Source organism: Filicampus tigris, chromosome 2 (assembly GCF_054856515.1).
Source record: "Filicampus tigris isolate MCC_2025a chromosome 2, RoL_Ftig_1.0, whole genome shotgun sequence".
NCBI classification, from domain to species: Eukaryota; Metazoa; Chordata; class Actinopteri; order Syngnathiformes; family Syngnathidae; genus Filicampus; species Filicampus tigris.
This window is the reverse complement of record NC_141218.1, coordinates 6,938,797-6,966,784: the sequence shown is the minus strand read 5'-3', so window position 1 is coordinate 6,966,784 and position 27,988 is coordinate 6,938,797. Positions and strand designations below refer to the sequence as shown.

The following is a 27,988-nucleotide window of genomic DNA, read 5'->3' as shown; positions in this document are numbered from 1 at the left end:
CAGTTGCCACAACAATGGAAGAAACAACAAAAGCTGTCACAACAGCAGCAGTGACGACACCTGCCGACACAACAACAGCTGCCACAACAACGGAAGAAACAACAACAGCTGCCACAACAACGGAAGTAACAACAACAGCTGCCACAACAACGGAAGAAACAAGAACAGTTGCCACAACAACGGATGAAACAACAACAGATGTCACAACAGCAGCAGTGACGACAGTTGCCGACACAGCAACCGCTGCCACAACAACAGGAGTGACAACACCTTCTAAAGCAACAACAGTTGCCACAACAGCAGCGGTGACGACACATGCTGACACAACAGCTGCCACAACAATTGAAGAAACAACAACAGCTGCCACAACAACGGATGAAACAACAACAGATGTCACAACAGCAGCAGTGACGACAGTTGCCGACACAACAACCGCTGCCACAACAACAGGAGTGACAACACCTTCTAAAGCAACAACAGTTGCCACAACAGCAGCAGTGATGACACCTGCTGAAGCAACAACAGTTGCTACAACAGACTCTATTGCCAGAACCACCAAACGAGTTACTTTTAGATCTCTTCAAAGCACATTTACTAGTGATTTGGAGAATTCGAACTCTGCAGCTTACCAAAGCAGAGCAGCCATGATCAAGACACAAGTAAGTCAAAAAAATTCATGTTCCACAATGCATTGCAATTTCACTGAAAATCAACTCTGCTTAACTCATTCTTTTTCCCCCTCCATAGCTTTCACTCAAATTTATGGAAAGATTTCCTTTCTCCTTCTTGATCCTCATCATCATCGAGTTTAGGTACCTTACTGCTGCTGTTAATTTGTCTAACAGGTGAACTAGATCTTAAAATAACTACAGTTTGAAAAATGTTTTTGTGATTTCTTCTGCAGGAGGGGCTCAGTGGTTAATGTCATGGATGTTGAGTTCACAGCCACATCTACACCAAGTAACACCCAAATTGCGGATGTCTTGTCTGATGCAGCTTCAACTGTCAGTGGCTTTGACATTGAAACCAGCTCCATCACTGTTGAGTCAACAGAAACACAGATGGAAACAACAACCACTGACACAACAATTGCAGGAACAATAGTTGGCACAACAGAAGTGACGACGCCTGCTGAAGCAACAATTGCCACAACAGCAGTAACAACACAAGGTGTAGCAACAACAGTTTCCACCACAACAGCAGTGACGACACCTGCTGAAGCAACAACAACACCAGTGACGACATTTGCTGTCACAACAACGGAAGAAACAACAACTGCTGCCACAACAACAGCAGTGACGACACCTGCTGAAACAACAACAGTTGCGACAACAACATCAGTGACGACACCTGCTAAAGAAACAACCGCTGCCACAACAACAGCAGTGACGACACCTGCTGAAACAACATCAGTTGCCACAACAACAGCAGTGACAACACCTGCTGAAGCAACAACAACAGCAGTGATGACACCTGCTGAAACAACAACGGAAGAAACAACAACCGCTGCCACAACAACAGCAGTGACGACACCTGCTGAAACAACAACAGTTGCCACAACAACAGCAGTGACAACACCTGCTGAAACAACAACCGCTGCCACAACAACAGCAATTACGACACCTGCTGAAACAACAACCGCTGCCACAACAACAGAAGAAACAACAACCGCTGCCACAACAACAGCAGTTACGACACCTGCTGAAACAACATCAGTTGCCACAACAACAGCAGTGACAACACCTGCTGAAGCAACAACAACAGCAGTGATGACACCTGCTGAAACAACAACGGAAGAAACAACAACCGCTGCCACAACAACAGCAGTGACGACACCTGCTGAAGCAACAACCGCTGCCACAACAACAACAGTGACGACACCTGCTGAAACAACAACAACAGCAGTGACGACACCTGCTGAAACAACAACAGTTGCCACAGCAACAGCAGTGACAACACCTGCTGAAACAACAACAACAGCAGTGACGACACCTGCTGAAACAACAACAGTTGCCACAGCAACAGCAGTGACAACACCTGCTGAAGCAACAACAACAGCAGAGACAACACTTGCTGCCACAACAACGGAAGAAACAACAACCGTTGCCACAACAACAGCAGTGACGACACCTGCTGAAGCAACAACGGAAGAAACAACAACCGCTGCCACAACAACAGCAGTGACGACACCTACTGAAGCAACAACAGTTGCCACAACAACAGCAGTGACAACACCTGCTGAAGCAACAACAACAGCAGTGACGACACTTGCTGCCACAACAACGGAAGAAACAACAACCGCTGCCACAACAACAGCAGTTACGACACCTGCTGAAACAACAACAATTGCCACAACAACAGCAGTGACGACACCTGTTGAAACAACAACAGCTGCCACAACAACAGCAGGGACGACGATTGCCGACACAACAACCGCTGCCACAACAACGGAGGAAACAACAACCGCTGCCACAACAACAGCAGTTACGACACCTGCTGAAAAAACAACCGCTGCCACAACAACAGCAGTTACGACACCTGCTGAAACAACAACCGCTGCCACAACAACAGCAGTGACGACACCTGCTGAAGCAACAACAACAGCTGTGACGACACTTGCTGCCACAACAACGGAAGAAACAACAACCGCTGCCACAACAACAGCAGTTACGACACCTGCCGAAGTAACAACCGCTGCCACAACAACAGCAGTTACGACACCTGCTGAAACAACAACCGCTGCCACAACAACAGCAGTTACGACACCTGCTGAAACAACAACCGCTGCCACAACAACAGCAATTACGACACCTGCTGAAACAACAACCGCTGCCACAACAACAGAAGAAACAACAACCGCTGCCACAACAACAGCAGTTACGACACCTGCCGAAGTAACAACCGCTGCCACAACAACAGCAGTTACGACACCTGCTGAAACAACAACCGCTGCCACAACAACAGCAATTACGACACCTGCTGAAACAACAACCGCTGCCACAACAACAGCAGTTACGACACCTGCTGAAACAACAACAGTTGCCACAACAACAGCAGTGACAACACCTGCTGAAGCAACAACAACAGCAGTGACGACACTTGCTGCCACAACAACGGAAGAAACAACAACCGCTGCCACAACAACAGCAGTTACGACACCTGCCGAAGTATCAACAGTTGCCACAACAACAGCAGTGACAACACCTGCTGAAGCAACAACAACAGCAGTGACGACACTTGCTTCCACAACAACGGAAGAAACAACAACCGCTGCCACAACAACAGCAGTGACGACACCTACTGAAGCAACAACAGTTGCCACAACAACAGCAGTGACAACACCTGCTGAAGCAACAACAACAGCAGAGGCGACACTTGCTGCCACAATAACGGAAGAAACAACAACCGCTGCCACAACAACAGCAGTGACAACACCTGCTGAAGCAACAACAACAGCAGTGACGACACTTGCTGCCACAACAACGGAAGAAACAACAACCGCTGCCACAACAACAGCAGTTACGACACCTGCTGAAACAACAACCGCTGCCACAACAACAGCAGTTACGACACCTGCTGAAACAACAACCGCTGCCACAACAACAGCAGTTACGACACCTGCTGAAACAACAACAGTTGCCATAACAACAGCAGCGACGACACCTGTTGAAACAACAACAGTTGCCACAACAACAGCAGTGACGACACCTGCTGAAGCAACAACAACAGCAGTGACGACACTTGCTGCCACAACAACGGAAGAAACAACAACCGCTGCCACAACAACAGCAGTTACGACACCTGCCGAAGTAACAACAGTTGCCACAACAACAGCAGTGACTACACCTGCTGAAGCAACAACAACAGCAGTGACGACACTTGCTGCCACAACAACAGAAGAAACAACAACCGCTGCCACAACAACAGCAGTGACGACACCTGCTGAAGCAACAACAACAGCAGTGACGACACTTGCTGCCACAATAACGGAAGAAACAACAACCGCTGCCACAACAACAGCAGTGACAACACCTGCTGAAGCAACAACAACAGCAGTGACGACACTTGCTGCCACAACAACGGAAGAAACAACAACCGCTGCCACAACAACAGCAGTTACGACACCTGCTGAAACAACAACCGCTGCCACAACAGCAGTTACGACACCTGCTGAAACAACAACCGCTGCCACAACAACAGCAGTTACGACACCTGCTGAAACAACAACAGTTGCCACAACAACAGCAGTGATGACACCTGTTGAAACAACAACAGTTGCCACAACAACAGCAGTGACGACACCTGCTGAAGCAACAACAACAGCAGTGACGACACTTGCTGCCACAATAACGGAAGAAACAACAACCGCTGCCACAACAACAGCAGTGACAACACCTGCTGAAGCAACAACAACAGCAGTGACGACACTTGCTGCCACAACAACGGAAGAAACAACAACCGCTGCCACAACAACAGCAGTTACGACACCTGCTGAAACAACAACCGCTGCCACAACAGCAGTTACGACACCTGCTGAAACAACAACCGCTGCCACAACAACAGCAGTTACGACACCTGCTGAAACAACAACAGTTGCCACAACAACAGCAGTGATGACACCTGTTGAAACAACAACAGTTGCCACAACAACAGCAGTGACGACACCTGCTGAAGCAACGACAACAGCAGTGACGACACTTGCTGCCACAACAACGGAAGAAACAACAACCGCTGCCACAACAACAGCAGTTACGACACCTGCCGAAGTAACAACAGTTGCCACAACAACAGCAGTGACTACACCTGCTGAAGCAACAACAACAGCAGTGACGACACTTGCTGCCTTAACAACAGAAGAAACAACAACCGCTGCCACAACAACAGCAGTGACGACACCTGCTGAAGCAGCAACAACAGCAGTGACGACACTTGCTGCCACAACAACGGAAGAAAAAACAACCGCTGCCACAACAACAGCAGTTACGACACCTGCCGAAGTAACAACAGTTGCCACAACAACAGCAGTGACTACACCTGCTGAAGCAACAACAACAGCAGTGACGACACTTGCTGCCACAACAACAGAAGAAACAACAACCGCTGCCACAACAACAGCAGTGACAACACCTGCTGAAACAACAACAACAGCAGTGACGACACTTGCTGCCACAACAACAGAAGAAACAACAACCGCTGCCACAACAACAGCAGTGACAACACCTGCTGAAGCAACAACAACAGCAGTGACGACACCTGCTGAAACAACAACCGCTGCCACAACAACAGCAGTTACGACACCTGCTGAAACAACAACAGTTGCCATAACAACAGCAGCGACGACACCTGTTGAAACAACAACAGTTGCCACAACAACAGCAGTGACGACACCTGCTGAAGCAACAACAACAGCAGTGACGACACTTGCTGCCACAACAACGGAAGAAACAACAACCGCTGCCACAACAACAGCAGTTACGACACCTGCCGAAGTAACAACCGCTGCCACAACAACAGCAGTTACGACACCTGCTGAAACAACAACAGTTGCCACAACAACAGCAGTGACGACACCTGTTGAAACAACAACAGTTTCCACCACAACAGCAGTGACGACACCTGCTGAAGCAACAACAACAGCAGTGACGACACTTGCTGCCACAACAATGGAAGAAACAACAACCGCTGCCACAACAACAGCAGTTACGACACCTGCCGAAGTAACAACCGCTGCCACAACAACAGCAGTTACGACACCTGCTGAAACAACAACCGCTGCCACAACAACAGCAATTACGACACCTGCTGAAACAACAACCGCTGCCACAACAACAGCAGTTACAACACCTGCTGAAACAACAACAGTTGCCACGACAACAGCAGTGACAACACCTGCTGAAGCAACAACAACAGCAGTGACGACACTTGCTGCCACAACAACGGAAGAAACAACAACCGCTGCCACAACAACAGCAGTTACGACACCTGCCGAAGTATCAACAGTTGCCACAACAACAGCAGTGACGACACCTGTTGAAACAACAACAGCTGCCACAACAACAGCAGGGACGACGATTGCCGACACAACAACCGCTGCCACAACAACGGAGGAAACAACAACCGCTGCCACAACAACAGCAGTTACGACACCTGCTGAAAAAACAACCGCTGCCACAACAACAGCAGTTACGACACCTGCTGAAACAACAACTGCTGCCACAACAACAGCAGTGACGACACCTGCTGAAGCAACAACAACAGCTGTGACGACACTTGCTGCCACAACAACGGAAGAAACAACAACTGCTGCCACAACAACAGCAGTTACGACGATTGCAGACACAATAACAGCTGCCAAAACAACGGAAGAAACAACAACAGCTGCCACAACAACAGAAGAAACAACAACAGCTGCCACAACAACGGAAGAAACAACAACAGGTGCCACAACAACGGAAGAAACAACAACAGGTGCCACAACAACGGAAGAAACAACAACAGCTGCCACAACAACGGAAGAAACAACAACTGCTGCCAGAACAACAGCTGCCACAACAATGGAAGAAACAACAACAGCTGCCACAACAACAGCAGTGACGACAATTGCCGACACAACAACAGCTGCCACAACAACGGAAGAAACAACAACAGCTGCCACAACAACGGAAGAAACAACAACCGCTGCCACAACAACGGAAGAAACAACAACCGCTGACACAACAACGGAAGAAACAACAACCGCTGCCACAACAATGGAAGAAACAACAACCGCTGCCACAACAACGGAAGAAACAACAACAGCTGCCACAACAACAGCAGTGACGACGATTGCCGACACAACAACAGCTGCCAAAACAACGGAAGAAACAACAACAGCTGCCACAACAACGGAAGAAACAACAACAGCTGCCACAACAATGGAAGAAACAACAGCAGCTGCCACAACAACAGCAGTGACGACGATTGCCGACACAACAACAGCTGCCACAACAACAGAAGAAACAACAACCGCTGCCACAACAACGGAAGAAACAACAACAGCTGCCACAACAACGGAAGAAACAACAACAGCTGCCACAACAACAGCAGTGACGACGATTGCCGACACAACAACAGCTGCCACAACAACGGGAGAAACAACAACAGCTGCCACAACAACGGAAGAAACAACAACCGCTGCCACAACAACGGAAGAAACAACAACAGATGCCACAACAACGGAAGAAACAACAACAGCTGCCACAACAACGGAAGAAACAACAACCGCTGCCACAACAATGGAAGAAACAACAACCGCTGCCACAACAACGGAAGAAACAACAACAGCTGCCACAACAACATCAGTGACGACGATTGCAGACACAACAACAGCTGCCACAACAACGGAAGAAACAACAACAGCTGCCACAACAACGGAAGAAACAACAACCGCTGCCACAACAACGGAAGAAACAACAGCTGCCACAACAACAGCAGTGACGACGATTGCCGACACAACAACAGCTGCCAAAACAACGGAAGAAACAACAACAGCTGCCACAACAACAGAAGAAACAACAACCGCTGCCACAACAACGGAAGAAACAACAACAGCTGCCACAACAACGGAAGAAACAACAACAGCTGCCACAACAACAGCAGTGACGACGATTGCCGACACAACAACGGAAGAAACAACAACCGCTGACACAACAACGGAAGAAACAACAACAGCTGCCACAACAACAGCAGTGACGACGATTGCCGACACAACAACAGCTGCCACAACAACGGAAGAAACAACAACAGCTGCCACAACAACGGAAGAAACAACAACAGATGCCACAACAACGGAAGAAACAACAACAGCTGCCACAACAACGGAAGAAACAACAACAGCTGCCACAACAACGGAAGAAACAACAACCGCTGACACAACAACGGAAGAAACAACAACCGCTGCCACAACAACTGAAGAAACAACAGCTGCTACAACAACAGCAGTGACGACGATTGCCGACACAACAACAGCTGCCACAACAACTGAAGAAACAACAACCGCTACCACAACAACAGAAGAAACAACAACAGCTGCCACAACAGCAGCAGTGATGACACTTGCCGACACAACATCAGCTGCCACAACAACTGAAGAAACAACAACCGCTGCCACAACAACGGAAGAAACAACAACAGCTGCCACAACAACGGAAGAAAAAACAACCGCTGACACAACAACGGAAGAAACAACAACCGCTGCCACAACAATGGAAGAAACAACAACCGCTGCCACAACAACGGAAGAAACAACAACAGCTGCCACAACAACAGCAGTGACAACGATTGCCGACACAACAACAGCTGCCAAAACAACAGAAGAAACAACAACAGCTGCCACAACAACGGAAGAAACAACAACAGCTGCCACAACAACAGCAGTGACGACGATTGCCGGCACAACAACAGCTGCCAAAACAACGGAAGAAACAACAACAGCTGCCACAACAACGGAAGAAACAACAACCGCTGCTACAACAACGGAAGAAACAACAACCGCTGACACAACAACGGAAGAAACAACAACAGCTGCCACAACAACAGAAGAAACAACAACAGCTGCCACAACAACGGAAGAAACAACAACAGCTGCCACAACAACAGCAGTGACGACAATTGCCGACACAACAACAGCTGCCACAACAACGGAAGAAACAACAACAGCTGCCACAACAACGGAAGAAACAACAACAGCTGCCACAACAACGGAAGAAACAACAACAGCTGCCACAACAACGGAAGAAACAACAACAGCTGCCACAACAACGGAAGAAACAACAACAGCTGCCACAACAACATCAGTGACGACGATTGCAGACACAACAACCGCTGACACAACAACGGAAGAAACAACAACAGCTGCCACAACAACGGAAGAAACAACAACAGCTGCCACAACAACGGAAGAAACAACAACAGCTGCCACAACAACGGAAGAAACAACAACAGCTGCCACAACAACATCAGTGACGACGATTGCAGACACAACAACCGCTGACACAACAACGGAAGAAACAACAACAGCTGCCACAACAACAGCAGTGACGACAATTGCCGACACAACAACAGCTGCCACAACAACGGAAGAAACAACAACAGCTGCCACAACAACGGAAGAAACAACAACAGCTGCCACAACAACGGAAGAAAAAACAACCGCTGACACAACAACGGAAGAAACAACAACCGCTGCCACAACAATGGAAGAAACAACAACCGCTGCCACAACAACGGAAGAAACAACAACAGCTGCCACAACAACAGCAGTGACAACGATTGCCGACACAACAACAGCTGCCAAAACAACAGAAGAAACAACAACAGCTGCCACAACAACGGAAGAAACAACAACAGCTGCCACAACAACAGCAGTGACGACGATTGCCGGCACAACAACAGCTGCCAAAACAACGGAAGAAACAACAACAGCTGCCACAACAACGGAAGAAACAACAACCGCTGCTACAACAACGGAAGAAACAACAACCGCTGACACAACAACGGAAGAAACAACAACAGCTGCCACAACAACAGAAGAAACAACAACAGCTGCCACAACAACGGAAGAAACAACAACAGCTGCCACAACAACAGCAGTGACGACAATTGCCGACACAACAACAGCTGCCACAACAACGGAAGAAACAACAACAGCTGCCACAACAACGGAAGAAACAACAACAGCTGCCACAACAACGGAAGAAACAACAACAGCTGCCACAACAACGGAAGAAACAACAACAGCTGCCACAACAACGGAAGAAACAACAACAGCTGCCACAACAACATCAGTGACGACGATTGCAGACACAACAACCGCTGACACAACAACGGAAGAAACAACAACAGCTGCCACAACAACGGAAGAAACAACAACAGCTGCCACAACAACGGAAGAAACAACAACAGCTGCCACAACAACGGAAGAAACAACAACAGCTGCCACAACAACATCAGTGACGACGATTGCAGACACAACAACCGCTGACACAACAACGGAAGAAACAACAACAGCTGCCACAACAACAGCAGTGACGACAATTGCCGACACAACAACAGCTGCCACAACAACGGAAGAAACAACAACAGCTGCCACAACAACGGAAGAAACAACAACCGCTGCCACAACAACGGAAGAAACAACAACCGCTGACACAACAACGGAAGAAACAACAACAGCTGCCACAACAACAGAAGAAACAACAACAGCTGCCACAACAGCAACAGTGACGACACTTGCCGACACAGTAACAGCTGCCACAACAATGGAAGAAACATCAACAGTTGCCACAACAACGGAAGAAACAACAACAGCTGCCACAACAACAGATGTGACGACACATGCCGAACCGACAACAGCTGCCACAACAACGGAAGAAACAACAACCGCTGCCACAACAACGGAAGAAACAACAACCGCTGACACAACAACGGAAGAAACAACAACCGCTGACACAACAACGGAAGAAACAACAACCGCTGACACAACAACGGAAGAAACAACAACAGCTGCCACAACAACAGCAGTGACGACAATTGCCGACACAACAACAGCTGCCACAACAACGGAAGAAACAACAACAGCTGCCACAACAACAGAAGAAACAACAACAGCTGCCACAACAGCAGCAGTGACGACACTTGCCGACACAGTAACAGCTGCCACAACAATGGAAGAAACATCAACAGTTGCCACAACAACGGAAGAAACAACAACAGCTGCCACAACAACAGATGTGACGACACATGCCGAACCGACAACAGCTGCCACAACAACGGAAGGAACAATAACAGTTGCCACAATAACAGCCGTGTCGACACCTGCTGACACAACAACAGCTGCCACAACAACGGAAGGAACAACATCAGCTGCCACAACAAAGGAAGAAACAACAACAGTTGCGACAACAACGGAAGAAACAACAACAGCTGCCAAAACAACGAAAGAAACAACAACAGCTGCCACAATAACAGAAGAAACAACAACAGCTGCCACAACAACGGAAGAAACAACAACAGTTGCCACAACGATGGAAGAAACAACAACAGCTGCCACAACAGCAGCAGTGACGACACTGGCCGACACAACAACAGTTGCCACAACAACGGAAGAAACAACAACAGTTGCCACAGCAACGGAAGAAACAACAACAGTTGCCACAGCAACGGAAGAAACAACAACAGCTGCCACAATAACAGCTGTGACGACACATGCCGAACAAACAACAGCTGCCACAACAACGGGAGGAACAACAACATCTGCCAAAACAACGGAAGAAACAACAACAGCTGCCACAACAACGGAAGAAACAACAACAATTGCCACAACAACGGAAGAAGCAACAACAGTTGCCACAACAATTGGAGAAACAACAACAGCTGCCACAACAACGGAAGAAACAACAACAATTGCCACAACAACGGAAGAAGCAACAACAGTTGCCACAACAATTGGAGAAACAACAACCGCTGTCACAACAACGGAAGAAATGACAACAGTTGCCACAACAATGGAAGAAACAACAAAAGCTGTCACAACAGCAGCAGTGACGACACCTGCCGACACAACAACAGCTGCCACAACAACGGAAGAAACAACAACAGCTGCCACAACAACGGAAGTAACAACAACAGCTGCCACAACAACGGAAGAAACAAGAACAGTTGCCACAACAACGGATGAAACAACAACAGATGTCACAACAGCAGCAGTGACGACAGTTGCCGACACAGCAACCGCTGCCACAACAACAGGAGTGACAACACCTTCTAAAGCAACAACAGTTGCCACAACAGCAGCGGTGACGACACATGCTGACACAACAGCTGCCACAACAATTGAAGAAACAACAACAGCTGCCACAACAACGGATGAAACAACAACAGATGTCACAACAGCAGCAGTGACGACAGTTGCCGACACAACAACCGCTGCCACAACAACAGGAGTGACAACACCTTCTAAAGCAACAACAGTTGCCACAACAGCAGCAGTGATGACACCTGCTGAAGCAACAACAGTTGCTACAACAGACTCTATTGCCAGAACCACCAAACGAGTTACTTTTAGATCTCTTCAAAGCACATTTACTAGTGATTTGGAGAATTCGAACTCTGCAGCTTACCAAAGCAGAGCAGCCATGATCAAGACACAAGTAAGTCAAAAAAATTCATGTTCCACAATGCATTGCAATTTCACTGAAAATCAACTCTGCTTAACTCATTCTTTTTCCCCCTCCATAGCTTTCACTCAAATTTATGGAAAGATTTCCTTTCTCCTTCTTGATCCTCATCATCATCGAGTTTAGGTACCTTACTGCTGCTGTTAATTTGTCTAACAGGTGAACTAGATCTTAAAATAACTACAGTTTGAAAAATGTTTTTGTGATTTCTTCTGCAGGAGGGGCTCAGTGGTTAATGTCATGGATGTTGAGTTCACAGCCACATCTACACCAAGTAACACCCAAATTGCGGATGTCTTGTCTGATGCAGCTTCAACTGTCAGTGGCTTTGACATTGAAACCAGCTCCATCACTGTTGAGTCAACAGAAACACAGATGGAAACAACAACCACTGACACAACAATTGCAGGAACAATAGTTGGCACAACAGAAGTGACGACGCCTGCTGAAGCAACAATTGCCACAACAGCAGTAACAACACAAGGTGTAGCAACAACAGTTTCCACCACAACAGCAGTGACGACACCTGCTGAAGCAACAACAACACCAGTGACGACATTTGCTGTCACAACAACGGAAGAAACAACAACTGCTGCCACAACAACAGCAGTGACGACACCTGCTGAAACAACAACAGTTGCGACAACAACATCAGTGACGACACCTGCTAAAGAAACAACCGCTGCCACAACAACAGCAGTGACGACACCTGCTGAAACAACATCAGTTGCCACAACAACAGCAGTGACAACACCTGCTGAAGCAACAACAACAGCAGTGATGACACCTGCTGAAACAACAACGGAAGAAACAACAACCGCTGCCACAACAACAGCAGTGACGACACCTGCTGAAACAACAACAGTTGCCACAACAACAGCAGTGACAACACCTGCTGAAACAACAACCGCTGCCACAACAACAGCAATTACGACACCTGCTGAAACAACAACCGCTGCCACAACAACAGAAGAAACAACAACCGCTGCCACAACAACAGCAGTTACGACACCTGCTGAAACAACATCAGTTGCCACAACAACAGCAGTGACAACACCTGCTGAAGCAACAACAACAGCAGTGATGACACCTGCTGAAACAACAACGGAAGAAACAACAACCGCTGCCACAACAACAGCAGTGACGACACCTGCTGAAGCAACAACCGCTGCCACAACAACAACAGTGACGACACCTGCTGAAACAACAACAACAGCAGTGACGACACCTGCTGAAACAACAACAGTTGCCACAGCAACAGCAGTGACAACACCTGCTGAAACAACAACAACAGCAGTGACGACACCTGCTGAAACAACAACAGTTGCCACAGCAACAGCAGTGACAACACCTGCTGAAGCAACAACAACAGCAGAGACAACACTTGCTGCCACAACAACGGAAGAAACAACAACCGTTGCCACAACAACAGCAGTGACGACACCTGCTGAAGCAACAACGGAAGAAACAACAACCGCTGCCACAACAACAGCAGTGACGACACCTACTGAAGCAACAACAGTTGCCACAACAACAGCAGTGACAACACCTGCTGAAGCAACAACAACAGCAGTGACGACACTTGCTGCCACAACAACGGAAGAAACAACAACCGCTGCCACAACAACAGCAGTTACGACACCTGCTGAAACAACAACAATTGCCACAACAACAGCAGTGACGACACCTGTTGAAACAACAACAGCTGCCACAACAACAGCAGGGACGACGATTGCCGACACAACAACCGCTGCCACAACAACGGAGGAAACAACAACCGCTGCCACAACAACAGCAGTTACGACACCTGCTGAAAAAACAACCGCTGCCACAACAACAGCAGTTACGACACCTGCTGAAACAACAACCGCTGCCACAACAACAGCAGTGACGACACCTGCTGAAGCAACAACAACAGCTGTGACGACACTTGCTGCCACAACAACGGAAGAAACAACAACCGCTGCCACAACAACAGCAGTTACGACACCTGCCGAAGTAACAACCGCTGCCACAACAACAGCAGTTACGACACCTGCTGAAACAACAACCGCTGCCACAACAACAGCAGTTACGACACCTGCTGAAACAACAACCGCTGCCACAACAACAGCAATTACGACACCTGCTGAAACAACAACCGCTGCCACAACAACAGAAGAAACAACAACCGCTGCCACAACAACAGCAGTTACGACACCTGCCGAAGTAACAACCGCTGCCACAACAACAGCAGTTACGACACCTGCTGAAACAACAACCGCTGCCACAACAACAGCAATTACGACACCTGCTGAAACAACAACCGCTGCCACAACAACAGCAGTTACGACACCTGCTGAAACAACAACAGTTGCCACAACAACAGCAGTGACAACACCTGCTGAAGCAACAACAACAGCAGTGACGACACTTGCTGCCACAACAACGGAAGAAACAACAACCGCTGCCACAACAACAGCAGTTACGACACCTGCCGAAGTATCAACAGTTGCCACAACAACAGCAGTGACAACACCTGCTGAAGCAACAACAACAGCAGTGACGACACTTGCTTCCACAACAACGGAAGAAACAACAACCGCTGCCACAACAACAGCAGTGACGACACCTACTGAAGCAACAACAGTTGCCACAACAACAGCAGTGACAACACCTGCTGAAGCAACAACAACAGCAGAGGCGACACTTGCTGCCACAATAACGGAAGAAACAACAACCGCTGCCACAACAACAGCAGTGACAACACCTGCTGAAGCAACAACAACAGCAGTGACGACACTTGCTGCCACAACAACGGAAGAAACAACAACCGCTGCCACAACAACAGCAGTTACGACACCTGCTGAAACAACAACCGCTGCCACAACAACAGCAGTTACGACACCTGCTGAAACAACAACCGCTGCCACAACAACAGCAGTTACGACACCTGCTGAAACAACAACAGTTGCCATAACAACAGCAGCGACGACACCTGTTGAAACAACAACAGTTGCCACAACAACAGCAGTGACGACACCTGCTGAAGCAACAACAACAGCAGTGACGACACTTGCTGCCACAACAACGGAAGAAACAACAACCGCTGCCACAACAACAGCAGTTACGACACCTGCCGAAGTAACAACAGTTGCCACAACAACAGCAGTGACTACACCTGCTGAAGCAACAACAACAGCAGTGACGACACTTGCTGCCACAACAACAGAAGAAACAACAACCGCTGCCACAACAACAGCAGTGACGACACCTGCTGAAGCAACAACAACAGCAGTGACGACACTTGCTGCCACAATAACGGAAGAAACAACAACCGCTGCCACAACAACAGCAGTGACAACACCTGCTGAAGCAACAACAACAGCAGTGACGACACTTGCTGCCACAACAACGGAAGAAACAACAACCGCTGCCACAACAACAGCAGTTACGACACCTGCTGAAACAACAACCGCTGCCACAACAGCAGTTACGACACCTGCTGAAACAACAACCGCTGCCACAACAACAGCAGTTACGACACCTGCTGAAACAACAACAGTTGCCACAACAACAGCAGTGATGACACCTGTTGAAACAACAACAGTTGCCACAACAACAGCAGTGACGACACCTGCTGAAGCAACAACAACAGCAGTGACGACACTTGCTGCCACAATAACGGAAGAAACAACAACCGCTGCCACAACAACAGCAGTGACAACACCTGCTGAAGCAACAACAACAGCAGTGACGACACTTGCTGCCACAACAACGGAAGAAACAACAACCGCTGCCACAACAACAGCAGTTACGACACCTGCTGAAACAACAACCGCTGCCACAACAGCAGTTACGACACCTGCTGAAACAACAACCGCTGCCACAACAACAGCAGTTACGACACCTGCTGAAACAACAACAGTTGCCACAACAACAGCAGTGATGACACCTGTTGAAACAACAACAGTTGCCACAACAACAGCAGTGACGACACCTGCTGAAGCAACGACAACAGCAGTGACGACACTTGCTGCCACAACAACGGAAGAAACAACAACCGCTGCCACAACAACAGCAGTTACGACACCTGCCGAAGTAACAACAGTTGCCACAACAACAGCAGTGACTACACCTGCTGAAGCAACAACAACAGCAGTGACGACACTTGCTGCCTTAACAACAGAAGAAACAACAACCGCTGCCACAACAACAGCAGTGACGACACCTGCTGAAGCAGCAACAACAGCAGTGACGACACTTGCTGCCACAACAACGGAAGAAAAAACAACCGCTGCCACAACAACAGCAGTTACGACACCTGCCGAAGTAACAACAGTTGCCACAACAACAGCAGTGACTACACCTGCTGAAGCAACAACAACAGCAGTGACGACACTTGCTGCCACAACAACAGAAGAAACAACAACCGCTGCCACAACAACAGCAGTGACAACACCTGCTGAAACAACAACAACAGCAGTGACGACACTTGCTGCCACAACAACAGAAGAAACAACAACCGCTGCCACAACAACAGCAGTGACAACACCTGCTGAAGCAACAACAACAGCAGTGACGACACCTGCTGAAACAACAACCGCTGCCACAACAACAGCAGTTACGACACCTGCTGAAACAACAACAGTTGCCATAACAACAGCAGCGACGACACCTGTTGAAACAACAACAGTTGCCACAACAACAGCAGTGACGACACCTGCTGAAGCAACAACAACAGCAGTGACGACACTTGCTGCCACAACAACGGAAGAAACAACAACCGCTGCCACAACAACAGCAGTTACGACACCTGCCGAAGTAACAACCGCTGCCACAACAACAGCAGTTACGACACCTGCTGAAACAACAACAGTTGCCACAACAACAGCAGTGACGACACCTGTTGAAACAACAACAGTTTCCACCACAACAGCAGTGACGACACCTGCTGAAGCAACAACAACAGCAGTGACGACACTTGCTGCCACAACAATGGAAGAAACAACAACCGCTGCCACAACAACAGCAGTTACGACACCTGCCGAAGTAACAACCGCTGCCACAACAACAGCAGTTACGACACCTGCTGAAACAACAACCGCTGCCACAACAACAGCAATTACGACACCTGCTGAAACAACAACCGCTGCCACAACAACAGCAGTTACAACACCTGCTGAAACAACAACAGTTGCCACGACAACAGCAGTGACAACACCTGCTGAAGCAACAACAACAGCAGTGACGACACTTGCTGCCACAACAACGGAAGAAACAACAACCGCTGCCACAACAACAGCAGTTACGACACCTGCCGAAGTATCAACAGTTGCCACAACAACAGCAGTGACGACACCTGTTGAAACAACAACAGCTGCCACAACAACAGCAGGGACGACGATTGCCGACACAACAACCGCTGCCACAACAACGGAGGAAACAACAACCGCTGCCACAACAACAGCAGTTACGACACCTGCTGAAAAAACAACCGCTGCCACAACAACAGCAGTTACGACACCTGCTGAAACAACAACTGCTGCCACAACAACAGCAGTGACGACACCTGCTGAAGCAACAACAACAGCTGTGACGACACTTGCTGCCACAACAACGGAAGAAACAACAACTGCTGCCACAACAACAGCAGTTACGACACCTGCCGAAGTAACAACCGCTGCCACAACAACAGCAGTTACGACACCTGCTGAAACAACAACCGCTGCCACAACAACAGCAATTACGACACCTGCTGAAACAACAACCGCTGCCACAACAACAGAAGAAACAACAACCGCTGCCACAACAACAGCAGTTACGACACCTGCCGAAGTAACAACCGCTACCACAACAACAGCAGTTACGACACCTGCTGAAACAACAACCGCTGCCACAACAACAGCAGTGACGACACTTGCTGAAACAACAACAGTTGCCACAACAACAGCAGTGACGACACTTGCTGAAACAACAACAGTTGCCACAACAACAGCAGTGACAAGACCTGCTGAAACAACAACAGTTGCCACAACAACAGCAGTGACAACACCTGCTGAAGCAACAACAACAGCAGTGATGACACCTGCTGAAACAACAACGGAAGAAACAACAACCGCTGCCACAACAACAGCAGTGACGACACCTGCTGAAGCAACAACAACAGCAGTGACGACACTTGCTGCCACAACATCGGAAGAAACAACAACCGCTGCCACAACAACAGCAGTTACGACACCTGCCGAAGTAACAACCGCTGCCACAACAACAGCAGTTACGACACTTGCTGAAACAACAACAGTTGCCGCAACAACAGCAGTGACAACACCTGCTGAAGCAACAACAACAGCAGTGACGATACTTGCTGCCACAACAACGGAAATAACAACAACCGCTGCCACAACAACAGCAGTGACGACACCTGCTGAAACAACAACAGTTGCCACAACAACAGCAGTGACAACACCTGCTGAAGCAACAACAACAGCAGTGACGACACTTGCTGCCACAACAACGGAAGAAACAACAACCGCTGCCACAACAACAGCAGTGACAACACCTGCTGAAGCAACAACCGCTGCCACAACAACAGCAGTGACGACACCTGCTGAAGCAACAACAACAGCTGTGACGACACTTGCTGCCACAACAACGGAAGAAACAACAACCGCTGCCACAACAACAACAGTTACGACACCTGCTGAAGCATCAACAACAGCAGTGACGACACCTGCTGAAACAACATCGGAAGAAACAACAACAGCAGTGACGACACCTGCTGAAACAACAACAGTTGCCACAACAACAGCAGTGACGAGACCTGCTGAAACAACAACAGTTGCCACAACAACAGCAGTGACGACACCTGCTGCCACAACAACGGAAGAAACAACAACCGCTGCCACAACAACAGCAGTTACGACACCTGCTGAAACAACAACAGTTGCCACAACAACAGCGGTGACAACACCTGCTGAAGCAACAACAACAGCAGTGACGACACTTGCTGCCACAACAACGGAAGAAACAACAACCGCTGCCACAACAACAGCAGTTCCGATACCTGCTGAAACAACAACCGCTCTCACAACAACAGCAGTGACGACACCTGCTGAAGCAACAACAACAGCAGTGACGACACTTGCTGCCACAACAACGGAAGAAACAACAACCGCTGCCACAACAACAGCAATGACGACACTTGCTGAAACAACAATAGTTGCCACAACAACAGCAGTGACGAGACCTGCTGTAACAACAACAGTTGCCACAACAACAGCAGTGACGACACCTGCTGCCACAACAACGGAAGAAACAACAACCGCTGCCACAACAACAGCAGTTACGACACCTGCTGAAACAACAACAATTGCCACAACAACAGCAGTGACAACACCTGCTGAAGCAACAACAACAGCAGTGACGACACTTGCTGCCACAACAACGGAAGAAACAACAACCGCTGCCACAACAACAGCAGTTCCGACACCTGCTGAAACAACAACAGTTGCCACAACAACAGCAGTGACAACACCTGCTGAAGCAACAACCGCTGCCACAACAACAGCAGTGACAACACCTGCTGAAGCAACAACAACAGCAGTGATGACACCTGCTGAAACAACAATGGAAGAAACAACAACCGCTGCCACAACAACAGCAGTGACGACACTTGCTGAAACAACAACAGTTGCCACAACAACAGCAGTGACAACACCTGTTGAAGCAACAACAACAGCAGTGACGACACTTGCTGCCACAACAACGGAAGAAACAACAACCGCTGCCACAACAACAGCAGTGACGACACCTGCTGAAACAACAACAGTTGCCACAACAACAGCAGTGACGAGACCTGCTGAAGCAACAACAACAGCTGTGACGACACTTGCTGCCACAACAACGGAAGAAACAACAACTGCTGCCACAACAACAGCAGTTACGACACCTGCCGAAGTAACAACCGCTGCCACAACAACAGCAGTTACGACACCTGCTGAAACAACAACCGCTGCCACAACAACAGCAATTACGACACCTGCTGAAACAACAACCGCTGCCACAACAACAGAAGAAACAACAACCGCTGCCACAACAACAGCAGTTACGACACCTGCCGAAGTAACAACCGCTACCACAACAACAGCAGTTACGACACCTGCTGAAACAACAACCGCTGCCACAACAACAGCAGTGACGACACTTGCTGAAACAACAACAGTTGCCACAACAACAGCAGTGACAAGACCTGCTGAAACAACAACAGTTGCCACAACAACAGCAGTGACAACACCTGCTGAAGCAACAACAACAGCAGTGATGACACCTGCTGAAACAACAACGGAAGAAACAACAACCGCTGCCACAACAACAGCAGTGACGACACCTGCTGAAGCAACAACAACAGCAGTGACGACACTTGCTGCCACAACATCGGAAGAAACAACAACCGCTGCCACAACAACAGCAGTTACGACACCTGCCGAAGTAACAACCGCTGCCACAACAACAGCAGTTACGACACTTGCTGAAACAACAACAGTTGCCGCAACAACAGCAGTGACAACACCTGCTGAAGCAACAACAACAGCAGTGACGATACTTGCTGCCACAACAACGGAAATAACAACAACCGCTGCCACAACAACAGCAGTGACGACACCTGCTGAAACAACAACAGTTGCCACAACAACAGCAGTGACAACACCTGCTGAAGCAACAACAACAGCAGTGACGACACTTGCTGCCACAACAACGGAAGAAACAACAACCGCTGCCACAACAACAGCAGTGACAACACCTGCTGAAGCAACAACCGCTGCCACAACAACAGCAGTGACGACACCTGCTGAAGCAACAACAACAGCTGTGACGACACTTGCTGCCACAACAACGGAAGAAACAACAACCGCTGCCACAACAACAACAGTTACGACACCTGCTGAAGCATCAACAACAGCAGTGACGACACCTGCTGAAACAACATCGGAAGAAACAACAACAGCAGTGACGACACCTGCTGAAACAACAACAGTTGCCACAACAACAGCAGTGACGAGACCTGCTGAAACAACAACAGTTGCCACAACAACAGCAGTGACGACACCTGCTGCCACAACAACGGAAGAAACAACAACCGCTGCCACAACAACAGCAGTTACGACACCTGCTGAAACAACAACAGTTGCCACAACAACAGCGGTGACAACACCTGCTGAAGCAACAACAACAGCAGTGACGACACTTGCTGCCACAACAACGGAAGAAACAACAACCGCTGCCACAACAACAGCAGTTCCGATACCTGCTGAAACAACAACCGCTCTCACAACAACAGCAGTGACGACACCTGCTGAAGCAACAACAACAGCAGTGACGACACTTGCTGCCACAACAACGGAAGAAACAACAACCGCTGCCACAACAACAGCAATGACGACACTTGCTGAAACAACAATAGTTGCCACAACAACAGCAGTGACGAGACCTGCTGTAACAACAACAGTTGCCACAACAACAGCAGTGACGACACCTGCTGCCACAACAACGGAAGAAACAACAACCGCTGCCACAACAACAGCAGTTACGACACCTGCTGAAACAACAACAATTGCCACAACAACAGCAGTGACAACACCTGCTGAAGCAACAACAACAGCAGTGACGACACTTGCTGCCACAACAACGGAAGAAACAACAACCGCTGCCACAACAACAGCAGTTCCGACACCTGCTGAAACAACAACAGTTGCCACAACAACAGCAGTGACAACACCTGCTGAAGCAACAACCGCTGCCACAACAACAGCAGTGACAACACCTGCTGAAGCAACAACAACAGCAGTGATGACACCTGCTGAAACAACAATGGAAGAAACAACAACCGCTGCCACAACAACAGCAGTGACGACACTTGCTGAAACAACAACAGTTGCCACAACAACAGCAGTGACAACACCTGTTGAAGCAACAACAACAGCAGTGACGACACTTGCTGCCACAACAACGGAAGAAACAACAACCGCTGCCACAACAACAGCAGTGACGACACCTGCTGAAACAACAACAGTTGCCACAACAACAGCAGTGACGAGACCTGCTGAAACAACAACAGTTGCCACAACAACAGCAGTGACGACACCTGCTGCCACAACAACAGCAGTGACGACACTTGCTGACACAAGAACAGCTGCCACAACAACGGAAGAAACAACAACAGTTGCCACAACAACGGAAGAAACAACAACTGCTGCCACAACAACGGAAGAAGCAACAACAGTTGCCACAACAACAGCAGTGACAACACCTGCTGAAGCAACAACCGCTGCCACAACAACAGCAGTGACAACACCTGCTGAAGCAACAACCGCTGCCACAACAACAGCAGTGACGACACCTGCTGAAGCAACAACAACAGCTGTGACGACACTTGCTGCCACAACAACGGAAGAAACAACAACCGCTGCCACAACAACAACAGTTACGACACCTGCTGAAGCATCAACAACAGCAGTGACGACACCTGCTGAAACAACATCGGAAGAAACAACAACAGCAGTGACGACACCTGCTGAAACAACAACAGTTGCCACAACAACAGCAGTGACGAGACCTGCTGAAACAACAACAGTTGCCACAACAACAGCAGTGACGACACCTGCTGCCACAACAACGGAAGAAACAACAACCGCTGCCACAACAACAGCAGTTACGACACCTGCTGAAACAACAACAGTTGCCACAACAACAGCGGTGACAACACCTGCTGAAGCAACAACAACAGCTGTGACGACACTTGCTGCCACAACAACGGAAGAAACAACAACTGCTGCCACAACAACAGCAGTTACGACACCTGCCGAAGTAACAACCGCTGCCACAACAACAGCAGTTACGACACCTGCTGAAACAACAACCGCTGCCACAACAACAGCAATTACGACACCTGCTGAAACAACAACCGCTGCCACAACAACAGAAGAAACAACAACCGCTGCCACAACAACAGCAGTTACGACACCTGCCGAAGTAACAACCGCTACCACAACAACAGCAGTTACGACACCTGCTGAAACAACAACCGCTGCCACAACAACAGCAGTGACGACACTTGCTGAAACAACAACAGTTGCCACAACAACAGCAGTGACAACACCTGTTGAAGCAACAACAACAGCAGTGACGACACTTGCTGCCACAACAACGGAAGAAACAACAACCGCTGCCACAACAACAGCAGTGACGACACCTGCTGAAACAACAACAGTTGCCACAACAACAGCAGTGACGAGACCTGCTGAAACAACAACAGTTGCCACAACAACAGCAGTGACGACACCTGCTGCCACAACAACAGCAGTGACGACACTTGCTGACACAAGAACAGCTGCCACAACAACGGAAGAAACAACAACAGTTGCCACAACAACGGAAGAAACAACAACTGCTGCCACAACAACGGAAGAAGCAACAACAGTTGCCACAACAACAGCAGTGACGACTTCTGCTGAAGTAACAACCGCTGCCACAACAACTGCTGCCACAACAACGGAAGAAGCAACAACAGTTGCCACAACAATGGAAGAAACAACAACAGCTGACACAACTACAGCAGTGACAACACTTGCCGACACAACAACAGCTGCCACAACAATGGAAGAAACAACAACTGCTGCCACAACAATGGAAGAAACAACAACAGTTGCCACAACTACAGCAGTGACAACACTTGCCGACACAACAACAGCTGCCACAACAACGGAAGAAACAATAACCGCTGCTACAACAACGGAGGAAACAACAACAGTTGCCACAACAACAGCAGTGACGACACCTGCTGAAACAACAACAGTTGCCACAACAACAGCATTTATGACACCGGTAGAAGAAACAACCGCTGCCACAAGAACAGCAGTGACGACACCTGCTGAAACAACAACAGCAGTGACGACACTTGCCGACACAACAACAGCTGCCACAACAACAGAAGTGACGTCACCTGTTGAAATAACAACAGTTTCCACAACAACGGCAGATATGACAGTTGCTACAACAACAGACTCTGCCACAAAGACAGTAACGACATCTGCAGAAACAACTGCTCCCACAACAGGGGCAGAAACAACAACAGTTGCCACAACAGAATTGACGACGCTGGCTGAAAAAACAACAGTTGTCACAACAACAGACTCTACCACAATGGCATTTATGACACCTGCAGAAACAACAACCTCAGACACAACAGCGGCAGAAACAACAGTTGCCACAACAACAGCAGTGGCGACACTTGCCGACACAACAACAGCTGCCACACCAACGGAAGAAACAACAACAGCTGCCACAACAACAGCAGTGGCGACACCTGCTGAAACAACAACTGTAGCCATAACTGTAGAACCTGAAACAACCATTGGGACAACCGTAGAAAAATCAGCTCCCACAACAATAGCAGCATTGACGACATCTACAGCAACGAGTGAAATCTTGACGACTGCTGCGGTGGCAACAGGGGCAGCAACTGCTGAAACATCAGTTGTAGCCACCACTGCAGAATCTGGAACAACCACTGAGACAACCGCAGAAACATCAGCTCCCATATCAACGGCGGGGTTGACATCCACAGCATCTAGTGAAACGGCAACAGCATCTGCAGCGGCCACAGGGGCAACAATCTCTGAAACAACTGCAGTAGCCACAACTGCACAACCTGAAACAACCATTGGGACAACTGTTGAAACTGTGCCGACAAGTGGAGCAACAGCAAAGCCTGTTACGACAATGACTGAGGCAGCGACCACCTCTGACGAAACAACTGTGACCACAACAAAATTGACTGCCGGAACAACCACAGCACTACCAGGAGCATCTGAGACAGCATCACCTGCTCGGACAACAACTGCTGGAGCCGTTGCAACAGAATCTGCAACAACTGTGCAAGCGTCACTGGCCACAACAGAGGCAACAACTGCGACACCATCTCAGACAACAACCGCACAGGCAATTGTACAAACATCAACCACAGCGACAACAGCAGATCTTGAATCTGGAGCAACAAGTAACACAGCAACGCCTGCTCTCCCAACGGAGGCAGCAACAACAACAATAGCCCAACCATTAACTGCAACAACAGCAGGGTTTGCATCCGTCGCAACATCTACTACAACGAAGATGACAAATGATCCGACAACAACAAAGGCAATCACTGTGGCGGAAACACCTTCGAGAACAACAACGCAATCGGTCCTAACAACAGGAAACGCATTGCCGACAACTGCGGAACGCGCAACAACAGTGACCAAGTCGGCAACAGGAACACCGACGATAACAACGACACCCGCTGCCGCACTGACGGGATCCCCGGCACAAGTGTCAACCACAGCGAACCTTACTGAAGCAAAATCCACGACAGGAAATGCCGTGACGACAAATGCCGCGACGGAAAATGCCGCGACGGAAAATGCCACAACAGGAAATGCCGTGATAAATGCCACGACAGGAAATGCCGCGACAAACGCAGTGACAGGAAGTGTTGCAACAACCATGCCGGGAGCAACACAAGTGGCAACCACGACGACGGCGACTGCCGTTACCATAATAATCAGACGAGTTTCTTTCCGATCTCTTCAAAGCACGTTTACGAACGACCTGCTGAATCAGTCGTCTCCTGAGTTTGTGTTTCGATCGACCATGATAAAAAGTCAGGTAAGAAACAATGACAAAATTAGGAACGATACTAGTCGTTCGAATTGGTTACTTCACCAATAAATTGCAATAATAAGCATGGAAGCACTCATTTATTTTGAATGGTTTTTTTTTTCAGCTTCAACCTTTATTCCAAAGGGAATTTCCTACCATCTTCAGGATCCTGATTATCATTGGATACAGGTGACGTGCTGGTGCCCGTTTTTTGGATTATTGCATGGATGTTGAGGAGCTGTTATTCTGCACCAAAGAAAGCTCATATTTTTATTTCCTACTAACTCATTTGTCTTTCTAAAACTTGGATTCCAAAGTCAAAATGTTCAGGACATTTCTATTCCCCATTTCCACATTTGTCATGACATAAATCCCACTGAAATGGGCAACTTCAAAATCTTCAGTTCATTCAGAACATACGCAGAACTTTTTCAGTATTTCCACATTTCCAAGATGACATTTCCAAATTAATGCAGAAATGTCAATACCTTTTACTGAACCCTGCCATATTTCTCAATTTCACAATCGTGGAACTATTTTCCCAGCTCCCAAATTCCCACATTTTCAAAATTCCACACAACTAAAAAATTCCAAATATTAAGGGACATACTTTACATCTTTCTTCCACACTTCATAACCGAATGGAAGCTCATACAGAAAATTTGACTTTGGTTCTCGAGTTACTAATTTGCTCCATGTTTACATTTGAGCACGTTAGCAATACTCATTCGAAATACTTCTCATTGATCATAATTTGAGCAGTTGTACTATAAGTCAGTATTTTTAAAAATCCCCTCCATGCAGTAATTTTACAGAATTTCAGTTCAGTGTCAACACTTCTGCTTAACTTCTAGAGAAGAAAAAACAGGCCGTTTTCCTTCTTCAATTAATATTGCATGTATTTTTTCTTCACTGGCAGACCTGGCTCAGTCATCAACGACATGGACCTCCAGTTCACCAACACGGCGCCAAATAACACGGCAATCGCCACGGTCCTGAGAGACGCCGCCTCGGTCGTCAGTGGCTTCGACATCGAGCAAAGCTCCATCACCATCGAAGGAATCGGTACATTTCTCTGTTTATATTTTAATCAATCTCGAACAGAATTAGAACTGGTTCCAATTACAACTCAAACCTGATTGTGTTTTTCCAGTTTCGAGCGGAACGAACCACAAGATCAGCCTGTTCAGCGCAACCTGTCTGGCGGCACTTTCGTGGATCCTGTCCAATCAGCAATAAGCGTCACCACATATTGATTCACATCAGGACTGCTATCTATTTTATTTCATTTCTTTTTAAATGCAAAAATTCCATCTATGACTGAATAACGTTTTTTCCTGGGGTGGGCAATCAGCCCCCAACGCCGGTGTCTTAACATGCAAGTCGTTAGGCACGTCAACATGAGAAATCTGCCATTTTGGTTGGAAGCGGCCATTTTAGGCTCATTTTGATGATTTCCGACGGATGTTAACCGAGCATCGCAAAATCAGAGTCCTACCAAATGTCTTCTTCAACATAAGTGACAGAGGTCCCACCCGAACTTGGCGGTCATCAATGCAAAGTCGCGTCTTCCTCTCGAACTTGTCGCTTTAATTATTTAATTCTGCCGCAGAGTTTCTAGCCAGACATGCACTTTCAGAGGTATTTTTGTGGTTATGAAATTCTCATTTTAATATATCTTATTTAAAACACTTCAACTGTGGTTATTATTATTTATCAATTCAGGACAATGCAATGTCTATTATGTATGTATCTAATGTAGTGAGGCCCAATAAAAAAAACTATTTCAAAAAATTGTTTTCAAGTTTTGGGTGATGGTCATTTATTTGAAGGTTCTGACCGGTTATGTGTGGGGTATGAAAAGCACGCCCGATGACATTTCCTGCAATAACACTATACAATAGATGGGTACACTTGTTGTTCTTAACGCCAGTGGATCAGGTTTGGTGGAATAATAACATGAGGCAGGGCCCCTTTGTCAGAGACTTGAAGTGGCACTTTGTTTGTTTTTTGGTTCAGACCCACGGATACAAAAACAAAAGCGATACAAAAGCCACTTTTCTTCATAACAGCCGCATTAGATGAGCTTACAATGC

General features: G+C 48.0%; 2 protein-coding genes across 2 annotated transcripts; both read left to right on the top strand.

The window, feature by feature from the left end:
• The first annotated feature begins 14 nt into the window (after nucleotides 1-14).
• Nucleotides 15-23,559, top strand: LOC147151101 (uncharacterized). The gene is made up of 19 exons (XM_086024589.1): nucleotides 15-94; nucleotides 1,370-1,871; nucleotides 3,537-3,876; nucleotides 4,489-4,655; nucleotides 4,851-5,547; nucleotides 5,689-5,879; nucleotides 6,536-6,545; nucleotides 6,619-7,362; nucleotides 7,756-8,430; nucleotides 8,668-10,309; nucleotides 11,957-12,188; nucleotides 12,277-12,341; nucleotides 12,434-12,636; nucleotides 16,999-17,408; nucleotides 17,637-18,652; nucleotides 19,508-19,937; nucleotides 20,400-21,032; nucleotides 22,233-23,225; nucleotides 23,554-23,559. The coding sequence occupies exons 1-19, from the start codon at nucleotides 15-17 to the stop codon at nucleotides 23,557-23,559; spliced, it is 9,036 nt and encodes a 3,011-aa protein (XP_085880715.1).
• Nucleotides 23,487-27,690, top strand: LOC147151100 (uncharacterized). The gene is made up of 4 exons (XM_086024608.1): nucleotides 23,487-25,898; nucleotides 26,017-26,081; nucleotides 26,812-26,957; nucleotides 27,046-27,690. The coding sequence occupies exons 1-4, from the start codon at nucleotides 23,775-23,777 to the stop codon at nucleotides 27,129-27,131; spliced, it is 2,421 nt and encodes an 806-aa protein (XP_085880734.1). The 5' UTR covers nucleotides 23,487-23,774; the 3' UTR covers nucleotides 27,132-27,690.
• Nucleotides 27,691-27,988: the final 298 nt, after the last annotated feature.